Below are 24,943 nucleotides of genomic sequence, written 5' to 3' on the forward strand. Positions count from 1 at the left end.
CACAGACAATACCGCTTCGGGTGAAATGCACCAATTAAAATTGGTGAGTATCAGTTTATGAAGAGTGTTACTTGTCTTGAATAGATAAGAGACATGAGCGAATCAATTCTGTACTGGTTAAGGCTGCACAAATGTGGTGAAAACACACCTGTAGGTATGCTTGTTTATTTCTCACCTTCCTTCTTTCCTGTCTCTCAGCTTGCTCGCTTCTTTTATCTTTCCCTCACTACTTTCTCCTTTTCACTCCTTCGCTCGCACATGCTCGCTGTTTCTCCCTCTCTCCGGGCTTATCTGATAGAGGGATGTAACGATAAGTCCTCCACTTCAGAGCTTTGCTTTCCCTCAGGCAGAAAGTGTTATCTGGAGTCTGCATGGTGAGAGAGAGAGAGAGAGAGAGAGAGAGAGAGAGAGAGAGAATTGCCCTTTTCATCAAGGGCCAATTCCACTGGCAGTAGCTCACCAGCCATAGCGCTGCAGCCACTGTCCTCCTTTCCTTCATGTTAGACTCATCTGTTCATTTCACTTGTGAACTTCATGACTTTCATGGGTCTTGTACAACGTCTGCGTTAAACTCTGATGTGCTACACCGTCTCCATATCTTGATTAGCATGGGATGGGTTACATTTAAGTTCTTACCTCCCCTTCACATACTGACCAACTGGTGCATACAGACCAGCTGTATCCAGGAAACTGGTCTGGACTTTCATCCTCCATATTGGAATCCTTTGACGTTGTCAGGGCTGGGTTTATTAAGGGAAGAACTGAATGATCACGACTGTAAAACCAACACACACACACAGGCTCTAGGTATCAACATGCGGCACATGCATTTCCACAGCACTTTCAAATCACTGTTCGACACTCTCCTACAATCACACACGCGCGCAGCTGCAGTAATTTTCTGCAATGGGAGATCAATAAAGCACATTGAGGAAAGCGAGATCCCATTTTTTGACCCGTTACCTTCCAGCTGTCTTCGCCAATCAGACGCGCCACCGTTACCATGACGACGGCTCGCGAAGGCCACCTCTCAGAGCTGCATGAAAGACCTGCGCATTTACATTTATTTTCAGTGCCTGAGATCTTCGTAAATCAGTCGAAACATTAACTAAGCATCATTAACCGGCGTGTGTTAATGGAGCTTAATTAGTTACAGTGCAGTCCATAAGTAATTGGCCTCACGGCTCTTGTTGAGTTCGGCTCCGAAAAAAGCAAACTTCAGTGATGTTCTTCAAGTAAAGATTGTCAAAATACTGGATCAAGCATATTATGTCACTGTTCACTTACTTACATACGGTACTGTGTAAATAAACATGATTTCCTAGCCAGCCTTCTGCTCATGCCGAGTTGAAGAAATACTATGAACGTGGTTGAGCTACAGTGAAAATATCAAAGATCATGCAGACAAATGGGAAAGAAGTCATCGCAGAGGTGGAAGTGTTCATTACAGAAGTCTAGTTTTGTATTAAATCAAAAAGAGACAGAAAAAAAGTAACGTAACTGCGGAACAAAAAAGCCTTTCCTGCCTTCAGTCATAAGATATACAGCCTGAACCTTACCATACACATCCAAACCAAATCTACGGTCATTACTGCTAATGTACAGCGCCTTGTTTTGCCTTTATTGAGTATTTGTGGTCAGAGCTGTGAGAGCAGGCTGTGAAGGTGCCACGACTTCCTCTCTACATCACTTGGCAGAAGATGGAGGTGCCGCATAAGGGGACTGAGGGCCAATTCCTCCCATTTATGATGGGGAGAGATTCAATCCTCCATACCAAAGCATGGTTTATTGGGGTCAAATAACGGATCGGAGAAACCCTCAGTGCCGAACGCGGGCACAAAGAGACGGCGCTTTGGAAAGGTAGAGAGAGAGTGCAAGGAGAAAGCAGCATTTAATAAAAAGAATCTGAGACTCTGAGAGAGCTGCACATTTGAGGCTAAAGGTTATCGCACTTCCTCTGAACCCCACTCCTGACAACGCACACACACTGCTGTTACCATGGCAACATCTGTCGCACAATGACTAGAGGTGTCAAGGCTTGTAGGAGCTACCTGAACATTCTTACACAGAACATTCCTTAGACAGAGGAGAAATGCAGAACTCAGAAATAGAAAAGAAAGAGAGAGAGAGAAAATGCAACGAAGTGAGACGGAGAGTATGTTCAAGAGGGAGAGAATGACGGAGCAAGAGACAGTGTAAGCTGATGGTGTGTTCAAGGTTACTGCGGAACAGACCTTTGCGTGTTCATTAAGGATTCCAGAAGATAATTGGCTTTGGAGATGAGATGAGAGAGAGAGAGAGAGAGCACAGCATGATCACACAAAACACTGTGTTATCGCTCTTATTTGAAGGAAATAATAGTAATTGTCACATATATCATATGTAAAGTAACGCGGACATTAAGTATCTGCCATAATATGCAGGCTGAATGTGTGTGTGTGAGAGAGAAAGACAGAGAGAGCAAGAAAGAGTCACTAAAATGGCAGGACAGAGACTGAACGCTCGCAGTGGAGTGACTGGTGTTGCAGATGTTTTATTGTGCGAGATATGATACTGTCAAGACAACTATATCCAAGCAAATCAACGTCTCTCCAAACACGCACACACGCCAAGATAATATCCCCCTCATTCAACAGCTGCAGAGGGAATTCTGTCACACACATGAACTTTTCTTTTAATATATATATACAAACAAAAGAAATCATTTGCAGGAATGCACACACTCCTCTGTAGTCTCTCTCATCCATGCACATTAAAAACTATACTGTTGGATTCGAGTGGTGAGTTATGTGGTCGCTCTTTTCCCCTTCCTCATGCTCACTGTTGTCATCATCTTCATCTTCATGATCCATGGTTGACCATTATGTTCTGCACAGGAAAGAGAGAGAGAGAGAAAAAAAAACAACAGGCAGCCGTTTATATTTTTCACTCGCTCTCAGTGCCTTCTTTCTTTATCATACCCTTCTCTCGGAGCTCTTCTCTTAAAATAGCTATTGGATCCTGTGAGGAATTCTCGCATGCGCGCGCGCACACAAAACACTTTAAAATATTAAACCACAGTGCTGTTAAATTCTTGATTGTTAGACTCTGATTCTGACTGCTCATAACGTGTGAATTTTCTATAATAGCACAGCTCCATAGTGATAACAGCAGGGCAAATCACAGGTTTATACTAATGCACTCGTTTTAATACGTTATCGTTTCTATGGTAACAGTTAATTCAGAAGGTCTTGTGTGATGGACACGCCCCATGAAGCTGAATAATAGATGGATTAAAAAATGTGCGGTTTTCTTTTTAACAAGGGGAAAAAAAAAACCGTACCATTGCATGGTGTAATTTTCTGGAAGGAGATGTTTAACATTTTAGGAAATCATCTCGAGTGTCAGTACTTTATAACAAACGAAAGACTGCTCTTTTATGATTTCTGAGTCTTCAGGATCGAGGGCTTTGCCGTTTCTCAACATCATGACGAGCTGCATTTTTCTCCTTAATAACATATGTGAGAGAGAGAGAGAGAGAGAGAAAGAGAGAGAGAGAAAAAAGAGACTGGTTTGGGGTATGTGCTGTTCTTTAATAAATAGAAAATTGGAATTGATAAGAGGGCAAAAAGGCTGCCGTTACAGGAAAATGACCAACTTTAGCATGGTAACAGCCCCCAGTTTAGGTCTAAGCTGCATCACAACCCCATTGTTGGTTATTTTCCTATAAGAGAATGTCTGACTGTCAGTCCTTTTGTAAGGCGTGTAACGTATTAACTAGCCTGGAGAAGTGCTTTCCTATGAAAACAATTCATCCAGCACTAGAGGACACAGAGGCACCACGATGCCCCAGTGAGCTGAGAGTTGCAGTTAGAGCCCCAGGGTAGCCAGTTTGATCTTGACTTCGTGTTACAGTCTGTGCTGAGTTTGGCAAGTTGTCCCCGTCTTCTCTCCTTTGGGCTCTCCGTTTTCCAAAACATGCCAGTAGGTGAACTGGCTGAACTAAATTGCCAAAAAATGTGTGAATGTGTGTATAGTGTCTTGCAGTGGTCTGGCATCTCACACCCTGGGGCAGGCTCCAGCTCCACCACCAACTTGATCAGGATAAAAGTTGTTACTAAAGATAGATGAATCAATGAATAGATGATACGGAACCTATATGGCCAAAAGTGGACACCTGACCATCACATCACACCCCTATCCCAATCTAAAAACATTGGCATTAACATGGAGTTGTCCCTCCTTTGTTGTCATAATAACCTCCTCCACTCTTCTGGAAAAGCTTTCCACTAAAGCTTGAAGGATGGTTGTGGGGATTTGCTCATTCAGCCATAAAAGCATTAGTGAGGTCAGGTGAGGAGCTCTGGGGTGCAGTCAGTATTCCAGTTCACCCCAAAGGTGTTCAGTGGGTTTGAGGTCAAGGCTCTGTATAGGCCACTCAAGTTCTTCCGCACCAACTCTGGCAAACCATGTCTTCATGGATCTTCATTTTGTTCACAGGGGGACTGTCATACTTGAACAGGTTTGGGTCCGTTCCTTCTTTCCATACTGCTTATCCATCAGGGTCACAGGGAAGCTGGGTGAGATTTGGGGTACACCCCAGGCAAGTCGCCAATCTATCGCAGGGCTAGCACAGAGATGAACAACCATTCACATTTATAGGCCATTAGAGTAGCCAGTTGACTTAATTCACATGTCTTTGGACTGTGGGAGGAAACCCATGCAGGTATGGGGACAACATGCAAACTCCACACAGAAAGGACCCAGTTGGCCATGTGATTCGAACCCAGAGGTGACATATGAGTCAACAGTGCACCACGTGCTGCCCACAATGTCATACCAGTGAAATGAAATTTTAATGCTAAAGCATAAAAGACATTCTAAACAATTGCACGCTTCCAACTTTGTGGTATCATAACTGTAGTGGAGCATTTTCATCTGAATCTGCCATCTTCAACATACATGAGCTCACGACTGGCTATGATTGCTACAACTGACAGGGAGAAGAGAGTAGGCTAGGCCTCCTACCCAGAGAACACAACCGATTCCTCGCCTCCTGGATCTGAACTTGTGATCTCATGATAGTGTAAATGCTTTACTGTTGCACAACATATACTGATTTATACCTAGTTCAGACAGTCCACCTGCATGCATGTTTTTGGGAGGTGGGAGGAAACTGGAAAACCTGGAGGAAACCCAGGCAAACATGGGAAAAACATGCAAAACTCCATAGAGATCGTAACCTGAGCTCAGGATGGAACCAGGGACCCTGGAGCTGTGAGATGGCAGTGCTACCCGCTGTGCCACAATGATCATCATCATGGAGTTTTACAATACAATCTTTAGTTTTTACACTTTCTCACACATGCTAATCCTGCAAGAAAACCGGTTAGTGGCCTAGTGGTTAGCGTGTCCGCCTCTCGATCGGGAGATCGCGAGTTCTACTCACGGTCGGGTCATACCAAAGACCATCATAAAAATGGTACCTACTGCCGTCTGGCAAGGCACGCTGCAATACAGATGTGAGTGGGGAGTCAAACTCTCGCGGTTACCAAAGGACCAGCCCGCCACTGTAATCCTAGCTATGTAATAGGCGAGTGGCCGAGGGCTATGGAAACGGAGATCGGCGCCGCCCTATGCGCCACATGGCGTGGGAAGGACTTTGATTCGAATCCTGCAAGAATCTTGCACCAACTTTTCACGGTGTCATCTATTTTCATTAGAACTACTCTTTTTGCAGTGAAGAAGTGTGGAATGGTTCCAGACTAAGGTACCTTGTCTGTGAAAAAGGCTAGAAGCGAGAGGGAAGGGAAGATACACTCTTGATTAAAGGTATACTAATGAGAATTGGTGCTTTATCATATTTAGTGTGATAACCATGATGTGATTTCTTTGAAGGGAGGAAAAAAGTGACTCCATCTCATCCTGCTGCTTGAGGAGAGCGAGCGTATGTGTGTGTTAGTTACTTATTGCCTGTCTAGAAGCTCTCTGCAGTAGCTACGGAGATGTTGAAGGCGCATTATTGGTAAGCGGTGCTGTGCGGGTATGTCATCCGTTCAGTGGGAGGGGTAATAATGCGGTGTTATAACGACACCGATCAAGAACTCCAATGGAGTGAATGTGTGTGTTTGTCAGAAGGAGACAGAAAGTGAAAGACTGCATGCACACTGTGGAAAAAGACAGAAAACGCAAGCAGATGTGTGTATTTTATTGCCTTCCTCATATCAGTGCTACTTTGCCAGCCGCCACTACCGCTCCTGTTTAAGATTATTCTAAAAAGATCTCCCTCTTCCATCTTTCTCGTGCTCCCTGAAGCCCTTATTCCTTCTGTTCTTCTTAGTGGTGTGTCCAGGTATTAAGGAACAGCACCAAATACAAGTGCATGGAGGAAAAAGCTACATTTGCAGAACATCTGATATGTTCCTTAATGCAAAATTAATGACCATGTAATGACTGCGCATCAGCGTCATAGATGCCCTTTCCTCACACTTAAGAGATTTATTTAAAACACCTACAGCGCTAAAATGATAATTTCAGTCAAAATGAGCTACATATAATTCATTATGTCTGCAGAAATTGCAGGGAACACTGGACCTCTGTGAATAACCACATGACAGATGGGTTTCACTGCAGAACCCAGCAATGGTCATACAGAGGAAGTGATCATACACGGCTCTGGAAAAAAAAAAAAAATGAAGAAACCATTGCAAAATTATCCGTTTCTCTGGTTTTACGTATGTATTTGAGGAACATGAACATTTTTGCTTTATTCCATAAGCTACTGACAATTTCCCCCAAATTCCACATAAAAATATTGTCACTTAGAGCATTTAATTGCAGAAAATGACAACTGGTCAAAAATATGAAGTGTTTTCAGACCTTGAATAATGCATAGAAATCAAGATCATATTCAATTTTAAACAACACAATACTAATGTTTGAACTTAGGATGAGTTCAGAAATCAATATTTGGTGGAATAACCCTGACATTTAAATCACAGCTTTCATGTGTCTTGGCATGCTCTCCACCAGTCTTTCACGCTGCTCTTGGGTGACTTTATGCCACTCCTGGCACAAAAATTCAATCAGCTCAGCTTTGTTTGATGGCTTGTGACAATCCATCTTCCTCTTGATCACATTCCAGAGGTTTCCAATGGGGTTCAGGTCTGGAGATCGTGCTGGCCGTGACGGGGTCTTGATCTTGTGGTCCTTCATCCACACTCTGATTGACCTGGCTGTGTTTCGTGGAGCACTGTCCTGCTGGAAAGCCCAGTCCTCAGAGTGAGGGAACACTGTCAGAGCAGGAGGAAGCAAGTTTTCTTCCAGGATAACCTTGTACATGGCTTGATCCATGTGTCCTTCACAAACAAAATTCTGCCCCATTCCAGCCTTGCTGAAGCATCTCCAGATCATCACTGATCCTCCACCAAACTTCACAGTGGGTGCGAGACACTGTGGCTTGTAGACCTCTCTAGGTCTCCGTCTAACCATTAGACAACCAAGTGATGGGAAAAGCTGAAAATTTGGACTTGTCAGAGAAGACGACCTTACACCAGTCCTCTACGGTCCAATCCTTATGGTCTTTAGCAAACCTCAGCCTTGCTCTTCTTTGCTTCTTGTTGATGAAGGGCTTTTTTCTCGCCTTGCATGACTTCCATCCTGCCCGAAGGAGCCTGTTTCAAACAGTCCTTGCCGTGCACTTAACCCCAGCTGCCATTTGCCATTCTTTTTGTAGGCCACTTGATGCCATCCTACAGTTGATGAGTGACATTCGAAGGAGTTGATGATCATCCCAGTCAGTGGAGAGTCATTTTCACTCTCTGCCAGTCTATAACTTTGTTGTCCCCAGTGTCTGCTACTTGAACTTATGAACTGTCTTTGAAATTTTGAGGATGGAAGCAACCTGATGCTCACTGTATCCCTTTGCCAGTAAAGCCAGAATTGAACTTGTTTGGTTTGCTCACTCATATTCTATATACACACATACATCACTCAAAGATAAACTTCATATCTTCGCACAACCATGTAATATCCTCTACAAATGTTCCATGTTATTTCATAGTTTTGATGTCTTCAGTCTTGTTCTACTCTGTAGTAAATGGTTAAAATACAGAAAAAACACTGAATTAGGAGAGTCCAAGGTACTGTTGTACAAAATATTTTAGGATACAAACCATAACAAAAAATTCCCAATAGATTTACAAAATTTTCAGGAATGATTTTTTTTTTTTTAGTGCACGTTGATAGATCACCAGGAAATTACCAAGCACAGCTGACTGACATTTAGTGACGCTCACACAGAAGCGAGAATGACAAAACGATGACAAAATGGTGAAAGTATGTGCGATAAATCTTCCAGTGACGCAGCTCAGCCATTGCAGGGCATCGGCTACCGCGGACACACACGACCTCTTCCTCCTGGAGCAATTTCATTTGTCCTAACTTAAGAGCTAGTCTTAGGATTTCAGCGAGGAATTCTTTTGGATTTCTTTCTTTCAAATCATTGATTTAAAAAAAAAAAAGTCTTGCTTTCACAAAATTTGAATTAACTACGTGTGCAACTGAAATACGCTATGTAAACTTGCCAACTTAATCTAAATGAAACTGCAGTAACTCCTCACCAATGATACGATTTGAAGCTGACCAATCAAGGTAGTGATTCGTCTCCTGATAAATACACTTACACGAAGCCAGGAGCTCTTGTTAGATAGAAACATTTCTCCAAAACTAAATGGATTTTCATGAACACCATATTTCATGCATAATTGTGCCTGTGAACAATTTATGAATAAATTTGTTTGTAACCAGCATGATAAATGAGGCCTAATGTGAGTAACAGAATCAGTTAGTGCTCCAAAAACACTGACGGTATCTGCAACCTTTTCGGAAAAATCTGAGGTGATGTTAATATTAATGTTGTGATAAATTATCATATCACCTGGTCATATACCGTACTGAACCTATTACTGAGCGATACCTTATTATTCTGCTGCTTTTTTCCTGAACTCTTCTCCGTGTTTTTCTCTCCTACTCGTTCTCCCTCTCTAAAGTTCAGACGAGTCTTTCGGAGCCACGTGCGAGATGGTGTGCGATCTTTATACCTCGATGACAGCCGGTAATGTCACTGGAACTGAATGAAGATGTCTCCCTGACAGACAACTGGTCAACCAATTTGCTCCACATGCAGCTACATCTCCCAACAAGCCTGCTCATTTTATAAAGGCCATTCCCACAATGCAGAGCAAACAGAGAATAAAAAAAAAATAATAATAACCCAGCAGTCAAAAAAAAGTGAAGAGGGCAAGAGTGAATGAGGGAAGATCAAAAGACAGACTGTGGTAGAATGATAAAAGAAAGATGAACAAAAATAAGGGACACTTCCGTGGATTGACATTTCTCTTTGGTCCTGGGTTTTAAATTAAAAGAAAGCACAACAGCAGCATCCGGTATAAAGCTGCACTTCAGCAGCTCGGAGTGGAAAGACACAATGAAATACCCTTAAGAAAAGGAAAGCACAGGGACGGATGGCAGCCCAGAAGAGATGATACACGGAGATAATGTCATAGAATATGTGCCTCACATGGACAGACTTAACATTTCCACAGTTTATAAAGAAGATGGCTTAAACAATGCCTGCCAACCTCACTAAATATATGAGTAAAATCACTAGGCAGGCATTCACACATATGCATGAAATATATGCCCAATATGCCAAGGGAAATGTCACCGGCACATTACATTTCAATGTTTATGCTTCTGCTTGTCTTTTTTTTTTTTTAGCACTGCTTCTCTTTTTATTGTGCTCACTCACTTAATGACAGCTTTCTCTTTTTCCAAGAGAAAAAAAAAACGCTCCATAGCCTTTCACAATCGCAATAATGCCTCGGTGTCTGTAACTAGTCTCTTTTTGGCACCGTTATTAGACCAGCCTGAGTTGCAGATGGTGAGCTGGTCTCTTTTTGCAAATATCCAATGCTCCTTCAGTTTTCGAGGACTATTACCTTGGATTCAACTAGCTCTTACTCTGACGTTGGGGTCTCATAACATACAGGTAACACTTTAGCCAGAGATTCTGATACACTCAGCCAAGACGCATAAAGGCACTCGGAGTATAAATTTGGTCTCTAGTGCCAAAAAATTTCGACCTATGTACATATTTTTAAGCCTTAAGAGTACTCCAAAATGAACAAGTATTACGGAGTGCTTCAGGGGTCTCTTAGACCATTATGAGTAATAAAAGGATCTTCTGATCTCAGCAGTGCAATTGATTGGTAATGTAGAACTCATAAATGCGTTCCTGGTTATGACAAATTTCTCATTTTTAATTCCTTTTAATTCCAGGTTTAATTAGTAATGAAAAATCTTCAGCCATTTAAAAAAAAAAAAGTCATAATGGCTGATGGAGGCAGAACCATATGGGACACTGCATGTAGTCATCTAGCTTTTCTGTTCATTTGATCTCAAGAATAAGAATGTAAACAGGCCCCCCCCAAAAAAAATACTAATAATCATATACTTTGACAAATCACTATGGTCATTTGTCAAATTACATGATATAACGCTGATTATCTCATTAAAATGGCACCTGTCAAGGGGTGGAATCTATTAAGCAGCAAGATAACAGTCCGTTCTTGAAGCTGATGTGCTGGAAGGGCAAGCGTAAGGATCTGAGTGACTGGCAAGGGCCAAATTGTGATGGTGAGATGACTGGGTCTGAGCATTTCTAAAATGGCACATCTTGCAGGGTGGACCAAAAGTGGTCCAAGGAAGGACAACCGGTGAACCGGCGATAGGGTCGTAAGTGTCAAAGGCTCACTGATTCGTATGGGGCATGAAGGCATATGGCCCAATCCCACAGAATTCCCTCCTAGTTTGACAACTCTGTGTTCTACTATACTGTAGTCTGCCCTACGATATGTAGCACAAACTGCTGAAAAGGGTAATGCTGGTTAAAACAGAAAGGTGTTAGTAGTCATTTTTTCAGCAGTTTGTGCTACATATCGTAGGGCAGACTACAGTATAGTAGAACACAGAGTTGTCAAACTAGGAGGGAAAAAAAAATTCTGACACGTTCGACTTTTCTTCAGGGTGTTGTGGGGTGTCGCAGAGGTCACATTGCTGTTATTTGATCACGTCACACCCATTCGTTGTTCCTGTTGTTCATATTCGGACCTGAACCTGGAAGTTTGTCGGCCATGACAAAATGTCAAAATCGGGCTGAATTCGTGGAGTCTTACTCACTCAGCTCCGCATGCTCCCCAAGGGAGCGTGGCGCCTCTGCATATGGTTCTCCAAGTGGATCTGTTCCTGGCAGCCTCCCAGGCGGTGGCGATGTTGAGACCAGCAGCCTGCAGGTCGGATCATGTGCGTCTAGGTCAGCCTCTGGGACGGGACCAGGTGGTGGGGGTCGGTTCCCTCAGTAGGGTGGCTGGTTCCAGGGGTGGCTCCGCCCTGGTGATGTGGCCGAAGGGGCGGAGACGGGCCGAGCGGATCTTGTTGGACAGTGGAGGCTGGTTGGTGATCTCACACAGGGTGGCATTGGAAACGTGGTCGTGCCACCTGATCCCCAAGATCCTTCGTTGGCACTTGGTGTGGAAGGCATCCAGGCGGTGTTCCTGGGCAGCTGTTAGAGTTCAGGCCTCGGCTCCATACATGAGGACGGACAGCACAAGGCTGTTATACAGCCTGATATTAGTTTGGACTGAGAGTTTCCTGTTGGAACATACACTGTCAAGGCTTGCCATCGCAGAGGCGGCACGACCGATGCGGAGCCGGATGTCATTGTCGCTCTTGCAGTCAGACGTCATCGTGCCTCCGAGGTAGCAAAACCTGTCGACAGCTTCAACGGGGTGGGAGTTGATCACCAGTCCTGCTTGGGATGTCTCGTAGTCGCTGAGGCACTGGACCTTGGTTTTTTTCCCAGCTGACCAACAGGTTGGGTTTCCGGATCCATGGCCTGCAGGGCAAGTTGGAGGGCTTCCATGACTTCGGCCAGGATTGCCACATTGCCTGCGTAATCCAGGTCTGTGATGGTAACATCGCCAAAGCTAGCACCGCAGGCACACTGGGCCACAGTTCTCCCCATGACATAGTCGATGGCTGTGTTGAAGACTGTCGGGGCCAAGACACAGCCCTGGCGGACACCGCTGTTGATGTTGAAGTTGTCTGACAGCAGCCCGTTTACTCTCACACAGGAGGTGGTGTCGGAGTAGAGGAGAAATTCGTGGAGTCTGATCCTGGCATAATAGGAACACCAGAGCCAATTGTGTGGCAGCAGTGATATGAATTAAATAATGTACATACAAGTCAAGAGCTTCACATCAAACATCAGAATGGGGGAAAATATGACCTCCGTGACTTTGACTTTGGCATGGTTGTTGGTGCCCGATGAGCTGGTTTGAGAATTTATATGCACAACAGTCCCTAGAGTTTACACAGAGTGGCGTGGAAAAACAAACAAGCAGCAGTAAGTGAAAATGCCTTGTTAATGAGAGAAGTCAGAGGTGAATGGACAGACTGGTTCGAGCTGACAAAGTCTAAATTAACTCAAATCAAACCACTTTTTACAACTGTGGTAAGCAGAAAAGCATCTCAGGACATACTGAACGTTGAGATGGACAGCAGAAGACCACAGGTTCCACTCCTAGCAGCCAAGATCATGGACCCAAGACTACAATGGGCACAGAATCAGTGAAAATTCCCCACTACTTGGATAAGAAAAACGAGCCCAGTTGGTTCCCTGGTCTCTCTTCAAAATTATACTGGTATTGTAAGCTATTTTTCCTAGAGAGTCTGGTGGCTTTGCCGCTACCACTCTGATATTCTGGTCTTTCTTTAGCACGTCACTTTCATGTTCTGGTCTTTGTTTAGCAGTTTTTTTTAGTACGGAGCTCATTTGCAGTTTGGGAGCTGCTATGTCTCTAAAGAGCAGGCTCTGGTAATTTGGACTTTTAGAAGACCTTCATGTAAAGTCTGTGGTCTTTATACAGCAGTGACAGTTTTTGTCACATCTGCTGAAGACTGGGAATGGACTGCACTATGGTGATGTCTAACTGACAGATGAGTGGTCAACCAATTTGCTCCAGATTAGCTGATGTTGTGGTTTCGGTTTAATACTAAGCTCTGATGTTCTGGTTTCTTTTTACCATTGGGCTCTTGTAGTTTGGGAGCTGCTGGCAGCCTACACTGTCTAGTTGGCATCATGCCACACCACACGCCAGCATTAGAGCTCAAGGGCTCGACCGCTCACCCGCACACTCTTTGAGATGTGTGTAATAAGCGTACACACACACACACACACACACAGTCTTTAATGAAAGCTGTTGTTCCCTTTCGTTCTGCAAAATGCATGAGTGAGTCTGTATTAAAAGAAGCTTTGTGTTGTACACACAGATAAAAGGCTTTATGCATTGAACACAGACACATGATAATACAAGCCACTGCATTTTAATATCCTGAGTGAAAATTAGCAAAACATGTTTCATGATGCCCAAATATCCTCTCGTACATTAGCAGAAAAATTATTTTTGCTTTAGGAGGAAAAAGCCCCACAAGGAAGAGGGAAGTGCATCAGTTTTAAATATAAATCAGTCCAAATGTGTACACAAATATTCCCCCCCAACACATCTAATTACTAATTAACCAATGCTTAATAATGCGTAATTATTAATGCAGCTAATTAATAATATGCCTACACCTAACTCCAACCTTAACATCAGTAACCAAAACAAAAGATTTTGGTTATTAGCTTTTTAATATAAGCTATGGTCTCTAAAACAAATAGAGCAAACTAACTTTCCTTGTGGGGACCAGCCAAATGTCCCCATAATGATATATTTGTCAGATATCCTTGTGAGGACACCTGGAAAACACCCCCGCGCGTGCATGCATGTTTGTCTAACTGTCCTTCTGAGGACCTTCCTTTGACATAATTATTAATGCAGTTAATTAATGCTGTGTCTGCACCTAAACTTAACCCTAACCTCAGTAATGAAAAGGAAACTTTTTGGCTGTTTTTTTTTTTTTTGTTAAAAAACAACAAACACTTCACTTGTGGGGACCATCCAAATGTCACCACAAGGTCAAAATTATTCAGATTTTACAATACTTGCAGGGATATGTGGTCTTCAGTAGTATATAAAAATATGCACGCACGCGCGCACACACCCACCTTCTTGGCTGAGTTAATGCAGTTCATATATTCCTTTGCCAGGCTGGAGCAATGCAGAGTCTGATGTCTGTTCTCTTTAAAACAGTTCAGCACCTGAGACTGCATCTCTGAACATATGGGAACTGTATTCTTCTTTCTGGGAAAAGAAAGAAAAGCAATGTAAGGGTAGTATCTCACTGGGCTGCGACAGCCCGCGACTAGTTGGAGACAACAATTGTGATAAAATATGCGAATTAGCGACAATTTTCTCTTGGAATCACACTGAATTGATATTCGCATATTTTACCGCAATTGTTGTGTCCCCAACTAGTCGCAGGCTGTCGCAGCCCGGCTTTCCCTCGGCAGGCAGGGAAGTAGAGGAAGCCTCACGGAAACTGACTTGAGAAGGGTTCGTGACGGCTTTGCGGCACCAGTGACGCATTTGCGGCTATTTTGAGAGAAATTTTGTCGCACGAATTTTTTTGAACATGTTCAAAATTTCAGCGACGAAGGAGCGACACTTTGCGACTCATGCGAGGAAATTGAGAAGCCCTGCGAACGTTTCAAGACACTTTTGAAACTCTCTCGTGAATGACGTTCGCAATTTGTCGCAAGTTGTCACAGCCCAGTGAGACACTGGCTTAAAACGTACAAATATGTTTTGGACTATAACTATGGAGATAAATACTATTCTGTTGCAACAAGTCCAAAGGAGTTCAACATCGACGCAGTACTTATTGATGAGAGTCCTCGACGTGGACTTGAGTCACAGATTTTATGGCTTGTATCTTTACATGCACACGTTCATCTAAGAGTAGAATCTCGACTTGGAGTTGATTTTTAGAAGGCTCAGACTTTGACATGGAGAGTAAATTAGTTTTGTGAGCAAGTGTTTCTTTTCCGTGAAATAACAGTTTTAAACTACAGCCTACTGCAACTCTTCAGAGCGGTCACAGTATCTCTACTCATCAAGATACTGGTGGTTTGACATGAACATGTCTGGACAGACAATCTGAGCTGTTACCAAATTTTCATTTATTGCTTCTCAGAATGAGAATGTGTCTCTTACAGCAGATGCAATTCAATGAATGGTACAACCCAAGTCTGGTGATGTACAATATTAAATGAAAAATTCACATTGAAACATTAAATATGTTTATATTGAATGTCTTTATTATTGGTGAAGTTTGTGATGTGTTCAACAATTCTGGTGCCATCTTATCGCTTAATGATTTTTTTTTTTTTAAGTTAGCAGTTGATGCCTAGGGAAACCATTGCTAATTCAGGCACAACATCAAAACTGATTTCAACCTAAATGGATGGGACAGTGACGCATAGAAAAGGCCATAATGATTAAACCAACCCAATCTGGCAACCCTGACTCTAAATTAAAACATTAGATTCTTTCAAATTCATCAAACTGAAGCGAAAGGGTTTTATCTGAACTTCTAAATTTGAGCGTTTTTGCGTAAACATTCCAAGTTGTTCAATTTAAATAATGCTTTAGCAGTATGTGATGCTTGCTCTTCAAAGAAGTTATCAGCAAGCATGTAAGGAGCCTAGTAAGGCAAGGATAAATATAAGTTAATTAGGTTAGCACGCTGTACTTAGCTACTCATCAACATTGACTGCAAGTGCAAGTGGAATTATTATTATTTTTTGGTTACAAAGTACTTGGCAATTAAAATATTTGTAGCGGAACGCCTTATATACGGTATAATTTAAGATTCAACACGACATCCAACCGAAGGCTTCAACTCTTCTGAGGTAGGCTAGCATATGCTTCCAGTCCCACACAGTATTTTATGTGAAGATATGGACTAATTATGGTGAGATAAAAGTGTATATTCGTATTGTTTAAATGAAGAGGTTGATCATTGACCCGTTGTGGAACTGTCATTTTGCGCTGTGTTGTTTACGCTCATGATGGAGTGCTATGTGGAGCTGTCTCCTGCCTGGCTCAGATCATTTGTTGGCTCAGTTTTGACAATGCAGGACAGGAGCTCATGGTTATGCTGAGTCTATATAAATTAACAAAAAAGGGTTATACGTTCAAATAAAAAAAAATACTCTTATTACTTGCTCTGTATACTCTTACAGAGGTGTAGCCTAAATATATTGAAAATACACAAGCATATGAAATAATACGAGCGCACCCATTATGCACGCTCAAAGGCATGTCGCACCCGGAGCGTTTTTTTTTTTTTTTAACACCGCCCCCTCTGATAAACTGATCGCCCCCTGAATATTTCAATTCTGGCGCCGGGCCTGACACTGCCCTCCCCAATTATACAGTATATTATATTAATATTATGTGAGGTTCAGTTAGCTTTGTACAGAAACACCTGGTAGAATATCCTTCAAAAGGGCTAATTTTTACTTTTGGGCTTTGAGTACATTTCAGAGCCTGTACTTTTGCAACCTCAAATCAGAAAAAGTTGGGACAGGATATTGAAATTAAAACTGAAAACAATGATTTGGAAATAATCTTTGACCTGTATTGCACTCAAACAAATACAACAGTACATTATTTGATGTTTTACCTCATTAATTTTTTTTTTTCTATGAAAAAAAAAAAAAGGTGGGACGGTAACGCATTTACCACTTTATAATGTTGCCCTTCCGTTTCACAACACTTAAAAAGATGTTTCGGGACTAAAGACACCAAGTCATGAAGCATTTCAAGTGTTATTCTGTCCTATTCTTCCTGCAAACAGGTCTTAAGTTGTGCAACAGTACGGGGTTGTCATTGTCATTTTTTTTTTGCTTCAAAATTCACCACACATTCTCTGTTGTGACAGAGGAGACAGCCAGAATGTGGTTTTGCATCATCTTGTTGAAATATCCCCGGAAAAGACGTCGTCTGGAAGGCAGCATGTGCTGCTCCAAAATCTCAATGTACTGTTCTGCATTAATGCTGCCATCACGGAAGTATAAGTTACCTTAGCCAAGGACACTGACAACCCCATACCATGACAGACCCTGGCTTTTGGACTTGTCGCTGGTAACATTCTGGATAGTCTTTTTTGTCTTTGGCACACAACATCCATTTCTTACAAAAAAAAAAAGGCCTGGAAAACTGATTCGTCTGACCACATTTCCACTGTGTGATGGTCCATCCCAGATGCCTCTGAACAAAAGGAAGTCGATGGCACTTCTGGACACAGTTAACATAAGGCTTTCTTTTTGATAAGTAATCCCGAGTCCATGTGGTTATATCAGCCTTAGACGATTGATGGTTCTTGATGCAGTGCCATCTGAGGGATCAGAGATCACGAGTGTTCAACTTAGGCTTGTGCCCTTGCCCTTTACACACCGAAAATCTTCTAGATTCCTTGAATCGTTTAACGATATTTTGCACCTTAGATGGTGAAATATCCGAATCCCTTTACATGTTTCTTTGAGGAACATTGTTTTTAAACATTTCAATAATCTTCTCATGCATTTGTTGACGAGCTGGAGATCCTTTGCCCATCTTTGCTCCTCAAAGACTAGGCCTTTCCCAGATACTGATTTTGTACCAAATCGTGATTCCAGTCACCTGTTGACATCACATCATTATTTAACTGTTTTGCCTTTTTACTAGCCCTAATTACCCCTATTCCAACTTTTTTTTTTAATGTGATACAGGCCTGAAACACAGGAACGGATGTAAATGGATGAGGGAAGCATTGGCCTAATGGTTAGAGAAGCAGTTTGGGACCTAAAGGTTGCCAGTTCAATTCTTTGGACCAGCAGGAATGGCTGAAGCACCCAAACTGCTCCCCAGGCTGCTCTGGGTATGTTGTACGTCACTCTGGATAAGAGCGTTTGCTAAATGCCATTAACGTAATATTAATAAATCAAATGAAGTTGACCAGACAAAAAAATGAACTATCTGGGGTTCATACTGTCTGCAATGAAGTCAAAATAAATTTAGAAAATCACTGCTTTTTTTTTTTAATTTGCATTTTCGATATCATCCTGACATTTTCTGATTTGAGGTTGTACTTGAGTAAAGAAGTTCAAATCAATACTTCTACTTTTACCAAAGCATTCCTTTTTACACAAGTATCTGCACTTCTACTTAAGTAAAAAATGAGCATTTTTGTGACCCCTGGTCTTTAGTAGCCGAATTAAATACTCCATCAAAATATAATCATTTTCAATCATTTACTAGATAGATAAACTACCTGGACCAATAAATTATTGAGAATTATTACATTTTGACAGCGTGCAGCCTTTCTGTTTAAACAGCTTTTAGCCTGAGCCTTTATTAACCAAATTTTAAACCACTCCATGCTAAGCACAGTGCACTACATCGGGCATACAAACCATCATCATCTCATACTCTTTGTAGTGCATTTGTCTAGGGATCATGGTGCAATGTGGAGCAAAACAAGTCAGAGAAACTTAATTTCTCTGAAATTAAAAAGTAATTTCTAAGAAAAGTAGACAGTGAAAACAGAGCTTTTAAAAGGGGCAACGTGTAAGAATTGGCCACTTGGTGAATTCATGCTCTGCATTCCAAATAAATAGTGAGCAGCAGATCACTAGAAAGTTGGGATGTCTATCCCTATCATAAAAAAAAAACAAGGAAATGCACAGTCCCTCCTCCCCCTTCCCTTCAAATGCACCACCACCATGTTCATAGAATGATATCACTCACTGAATTGAGTGTAAAGCTATTTTTTTTTTTAAAGCTGATTCACTACTGGGTTCATACAAGGTAACATTACATTCATCAGTTATTAAAACAAGGTCAACTGTGAGCTACTGCTCACTTACGTATCCCCCACTCTCGCTTATATCAGAATGCAAGCAATCAAAGGAATAGGACACTTATTATCAATGTTGACGTCAACAAATAATTAACCCTGAAACAAGTAAGTAAAGAGCAGTGTTCTCCCCTGGGATTTCAAATAGCATCCTGGTAAACTGTCATTTTGAAATAGCTTTTTGCTTCTCGAAATAGCATCAAAATCCACCCTTTATGTTTCGTAAATACGTTCAGTCGGTAAACAGGAAGTCGATGTGGGACAGACCTGAAAACGGTATACGCGGTATACAACCCCGATTCCAAAAAAGTTGGGACAAAGTACAAATTGTAAATAAAAATGGAATGCAATAATTTACAAATCTCAAAAACCGATATTGTATTCACAATAGAACATAGACAACATATCAAATGTCGAAAGTGAGACATTTTGAAATGTCATGCCAAATATTGGCTCATTTGAAATTTCATGACAGCAACACATCTCAAAAAAGTTGGGACAGGGGCAATAAGAGGCTGGAAAAGTTAAAGGTACAAAAAAGGAACAGCTGGAGGACCAAATTGCAACTCATTAGGTCAATTGGCAATAGGTCATTAACATGACTGGGTATAAAAAGAGCATCTTGGAGTGGCAGTGGCTCTCAGAAGTAAAGATGGGAAGAGGATCACCAATCCCCCTAATTCTGCGCCGACAAATAGTGGAGCAATATCAGAAAGGAGTTCGACAGTGTAAAATTGCAAAGAGTTTGAACATATCATCATCTACAGTGCATAATATCATCAAAAGATTCAGAGAATCTGGAAGAATCTCTGTGCGTAAGGGTCAAGGCCAGAAAACCATACTGGGTGCCCGTGATCTTCGGGCCCTTAGACGGCACTGCATCACATACAGGCATGTTTCTGTATTGGAAATCACAAAATGGGCTCAGGAATATTTCCAGAGAACATTATCTGTGAACACAATTCACCGTGCCATCCGCCGTTGCCAGCTAAAACTCTATAGTTCAAAGAAGAAGCCGTATCTAAACATGATCCAGAAGCGCAGACGTCTTCTCTGGGCCAAGGCTCATTTAAAATGGACTGTGGCAAAGTGGAAAACTGTTCTGTGGTCAGACGAATCAAAATTTGAAGTTCTTTATGGAAATCAGGGACGCCGTGTCATTCGGACTAAAGAGGAGAAGGACGACCCAAGTTGTTATCAGCGCTCAGTTCAGAAGCATGCATCTCTGATGGTGTGGGGTTGCATTAGTGCGTGTGGCATGGGCAGCTTACACATCTGGAAAGACACCATCAATGCTGAAAGGTATATCCAGGTTCTAGAGCAACATATGCTCCCATCCAGACGATGTCTCTTTCAAGGAAGACCTTGCATTTTCCAACATGACAATGCCAAACCACATACTGCATCAATTACAGCTCAGGACATGGCAGGTATTAAAGCTTTTTTTTTTTAATTAATAATGAGACTGATCAAACCCACTACCTATGACTCAATAAAATGATCACATAGCTGAATGTTTTTGAAAGTTTCCTATTTTGTTTAGTTATTTGGTTAATACTTGGGCCAAAAAGAGGAGTGCCACCTTACCTTTGCCAGTATGACTGCCTCTACAGTTTGCCAGCTTGTGAATTAGCAGATCTTGCACCCAGTCACTGCAAAACTCTTCATGAGCTTCTAGGTATTTGCAGCTTTTAAACTCATGCAAAGTGTGTGGACTCAGTCCAAAAACAAGATAGTTTACAGTGTCCGGGTATGTGAGTGGAGGGTCTGTGATCTAGTCTTTGGCTGTTTTGTGCTTAGTTTGTCCAAATACTGTTGCTGGTATTGTGATTCAGTTTCTCCAGTTAGGGTCCTTTTTCTTGCTTCCCCTTCCCTCTTAAAAAAAAAAAAAAAATGATAACAGCAAATTCATGTTTTAATGCCTGGATTCCAGTTGTTTCTGTAAATTTGTTTGCAAATCTTTTCCTTAGTTTTTGACACAGGGCCATCCTTAAAAAAAAAAAAAATCCGTTTCCTGTCCACCGGGTGAGCAAAAAAATTTTCAGTCGGGAGGGAGGGATTTTTTTTTTAATTGTTTTTTTATTATATATGGATGGATAAGAAATTGAAATGCTGTGTTTGCTTTTTCTTTCAGTACTTTTTTATTACAAAAGCAGACACATTTAATAAAATATGACGGTTTAATCAACTGAAACTTGTACAAAAACTTTAAGTTAGCATTTTAAATGCCGACTGCAACATTTGCAAAACTTTTACAAAGGTACTTAAAATGTCCGACACAGGGACTTTTTGTAGTTCTAAATCGAGCGTTAGGCCTAGTTCGGATGAAATTACACTATTAAAATGATCACTGAATGATTTGTTTTTCTGAATCTTTACTATTTTGTTGTTTGCTAGAATACCATTTTGCGATTTCACACTTAAGCAAATGTTTGAAAACTCCAGATCTCCTTCCTTCATGGTGGCTGACATTTTTTTGTGCCGCACGGCGCATGCGCAGAGCTGATTCGACACGGCTTTCCACAAGCGCCGGCTGCGGCCACACAATTAAGTCCAGCCGGCTACTTTAATGACTATTATTTTTGTAGCCCACAGGCTCTAAATATTAATTTTCGATTTTTTTTTTTTAAAGATTTGTTTTGGGCTTTTTCACCTTTATTGGATAGGACAGTGTAGAGACAGGACAGGAAATGATCGGGAGAGAGAGACGGGGAGGGATCGGGAAATGACCTCAGGTCGGAATCGAACCCGGGTCCCCGGATTTATGGTATGGCGCCTTAGCCACCTGAGCCACGACGCCCCCATTAATTTTCGATTTTAATAAAATTAAATGTTTATCTAACGGACTGACAATAATGTCAAACTGAACCGCACTCATTTAAGTTGTGATTCGCGCTGTTTGTACCGATAATAACCACAAATTCCCCGCCGACTTCGCTGATCAGGGGAGAGTAACTCATCCGCGGCCCCGACATGCGGTGTGCGCGCGCACTCGGCGGAGGCAGTAGTGTGCGCGCGCACTCGGCGGAGGCAGTATGAGCCTTAGTGGAAAGCCCTGGGAATGTGTAAATATCAAGTTCGAGTTTAGATTTACGAGCCCGAAAAAAATGTCGAAAAAACGGCGTTAAAAAAAAAAATTTCACCCGCACAAACGGCACTCACCCGGCCGGTGGACCAGAAACAGAACATTTTTTAATAATGGCCCAGTCTGTAAAACGATAGCTCAGAGGCTAAAATGTATGTAACCGGCAGTGACTTCGGTATATGGTGACGTCACAGGCACTCTCATTCTCCTCTCCTATTGGACTGAGAGCAGACTGGGCACTACAGTGACTGACTGTCGCCTCTTGAGTTATGTATAACGTCATATTACCAGGTGGATGGTCTGTCCTGTCATGGGGCTAGCTGTTTTGCATGCTAACTTCAGGAGATAGCTCTGAAATATGATATATATGCCCCTTTTCCACCAAAGCAGTTCCAGGGCTGGGTCGGGGCCAGTGCTTAGTTTGGAACTGGGTTTTCTGTTTCCACTGACAAAGAACTGGCTCTGGGGCCAGAAAAACCGGTTCCAGGCTAGCACCAACTCTTTGCTGGGCCAGAGGAAAGAACTGCTTACGTCAGCGGGGGGGCGGAGTTGTTAAGACCAACAACAATAACGACCGCGAAAGATCGCCATTTTTAAGCGATGAGAAGCAGCAGCTGTACAAACGCGAAGTCATCCATTATTATTATTATTATTGTTGTTGTTGTTGCTGCTGCTGCTTCTTCCGTGTTGTTTTTGCTTTGATATTCACGCCAAGGTTTATGCAAATGTAGCAACGTAACTGACGTATACAGCGACGTAACTGACGTGGCTTCCCTTAGCACCGCGAGCTATGGAAAAGCAAACTGGTTCTCAGCTGGCTCGCAAGTTGAACGAGTTGTGAACCAGCACCAGCACTGGCCCCGAACCAGCCCTGGAACTGATTTGGTGGAAAAGGGGTAATAGAGGTCTTTGACGTTATGTCAAAACTTATTTCTTCACATTCTGTTGATAATTTCAGTTCATTTTTTGAATGATTTTATCTAACACTCTTACAAATTCTTGCACATTGCCCCTCTAATCATGAACGGACATGTTCATTCTTCCCACAGCCAGTTCTCAACCAGTAGGTCTCATACAGTACCAGTGTGTCCAAAATTTTGACTGGTACTGTATTTTCCAAGACTGTGGTGATTATTATTGTTTATTCTAAAATCGGTTGAGACTGTTAAAGAGGACATGCCATACAATTTTCAATTAGTTTACCCCCGAGATGCTTTTGAAAAATTTGCAAGTTTTTTTTTTAATTTAAAAACAAAACAAACAAAAAAAACCCCAGACCCCAAAAGCCTTGATTTTTTTTTTCTGGCAGCCAAATCAGACCGTAGCTATTTGCGTATTTAAATTTAAAGGTACACCCCCCAAAATCGGGCGGTACGGTGGTGTAGTGGTTAGCGCTGTCGCCTCACAGCAAGAAGGTCCGGGTTCGAGCCCCGTGGCCGGCGAGGGCCTTTCTGTGCGGAGTTTGCATGTTCTCCCCGTGTCCGCGTGGGTTTCCTCCGGGTGCTCCGGTTTCCCCCACAGTCCAAAGACATGCAGGTTAGGTTAACTGGTGACTCTAAATTGAGCGTAGGTGTGAATGTGAGTGTGAATGGTTGTCTGTGTCTATGTGTCAGCCCTGTGATGACCTGGCGACTTGTCCAGGCTGTACCCCGCCTTTCGCCCGTAGTCAGCTGGGATAGGCTCCAGCTTGCCTGCGACCCTGTAGGACAGGATAAAGCGGCTACAGATAATGAGATGAGACCCCCCAAAATCATCCTGCTTTATCCTAATCTTTTTTTTTAAAACCATGGTAAAACAGTTTTAAAAAAGAACCAATGCATTTTTTCAAGACAAAAATAAAACCTGCAAATTTGACAACTACATCTCAAGGAATAATATAAAAAAGTACAAAGCATGGAAGCTTTAACTGATTTCTCCTTTACCTATAAAGTGAGTTTATTTGAATGGAGATCACTGCAACACATCCAACCACAACTCTCGACAGGCCTCGATTTTAAATAAATAATGCCTTTACACTTAAACTGGACTCGAGGGTAAATGACTCGACTAAAATACGGCTATCTGTTCATCCTGCTGATCAGAAGAGAACTAAATGCAACCCAATATATCAAACAGACACGAATACTGCTGAAGTGCTAACTGAATGAACATTAAATCTCTACTGTATCCATCCTAGTGCAAACCCATATGTGCTGCGTACAGCCTTTAGGGCAGCACACATGTATGACAGTCAGCCTTTAGGGCATTTAGTGCATCATACACAGCTTTGAGAGCAGCTCGTGTAAACTACATCCAGGTTTTAGAGCACAAAGTCACATCACACCCAGCCCTTAGGTGCATCATATAAAGCCTTAAGGGCAGCATGATCACATCACCTCTCAGCCTTAAACCAACTTGTGTACCAAATCAACTATTGCGACAACTAATGGGCAGTCAGCCTACTGGGCTTCTCCCATGCTACCCTCGGCTATAGTACCTCTTCCATGCTACAGCAACTCATTTGAGCCATACCAAGCCTTTAGATAACTTGGATGCATCATCCCCAGTCTTGAGGGCAGCTAATGTGCTGAACATGCAGCCTTTAGGGCACCTCCCGTGCATCATAACCAGTGCATGGACACACTAATTTGTGCACCCCAAGCCTTTAAAGTAGCACGTATGCACCACAGTTTTTTTTTTTTTTTTTTAAATGGTCTGTCGCACATTGCTAAGACCACTACATATTTCTCTGATGTTTTTCCACATTCGCTCTAGCCTGTCCAGCCAGGCAGGTACTGAGACTGAGAGAGCAGATACCTACTAGATTTGATAAATAAGCCACTCATTCCTTATTGGCACAGAGACACTGATTAGAGTCTGAGCTGATACTCCAGAATTACTGCGACTAGCTGTGCCTTGGCACAAGATAAGCAATGCCACACCCTGATGAAGGGTGTCATTCATTATTCTCTCACTCTGTCTGCGTGGCTAGAC

The 24,943-nt window shown here is 42.2% G+C and overlaps 1 protein-coding gene across 1 annotated transcript in view; it reads right to left on the reverse strand.

The window, feature by feature from the left end:
- Positions 1-2,513: 2,513 nt before the first annotated feature.
- The window catches only part of LOC132885150 (MICOS complex subunit mic25a-like), a 97,684-nt gene continuing 75,254 nt past the window's right edge, over positions 2,514-24,943 (reverse strand). The window contains exons 7-8 of the mRNA XM_060919494.1: positions 14,150-14,285; positions 2,514-2,868 (exon numbers count right to left, since the gene is read on the reverse strand). Of these exons, the coding sequence (XP_060775477.1) occupies positions 2,842-2,868; positions 14,150-14,285 (163 nt within the window). The 3' untranslated portion in view covers positions 2,514-2,841. The remainder of the gene's footprint in view (positions 2,869-14,149; positions 14,286-24,943) is intronic.

Source organism: Neoarius graeffei, chromosome 4, assembly GCF_027579695.1.
Source record: "Neoarius graeffei isolate fNeoGra1 chromosome 4, fNeoGra1.pri, whole genome shotgun sequence".
Lineage (NCBI taxonomy): Eukaryota > Metazoa > Chordata > Actinopteri > Siluriformes > Ariidae > Neoarius > Neoarius graeffei.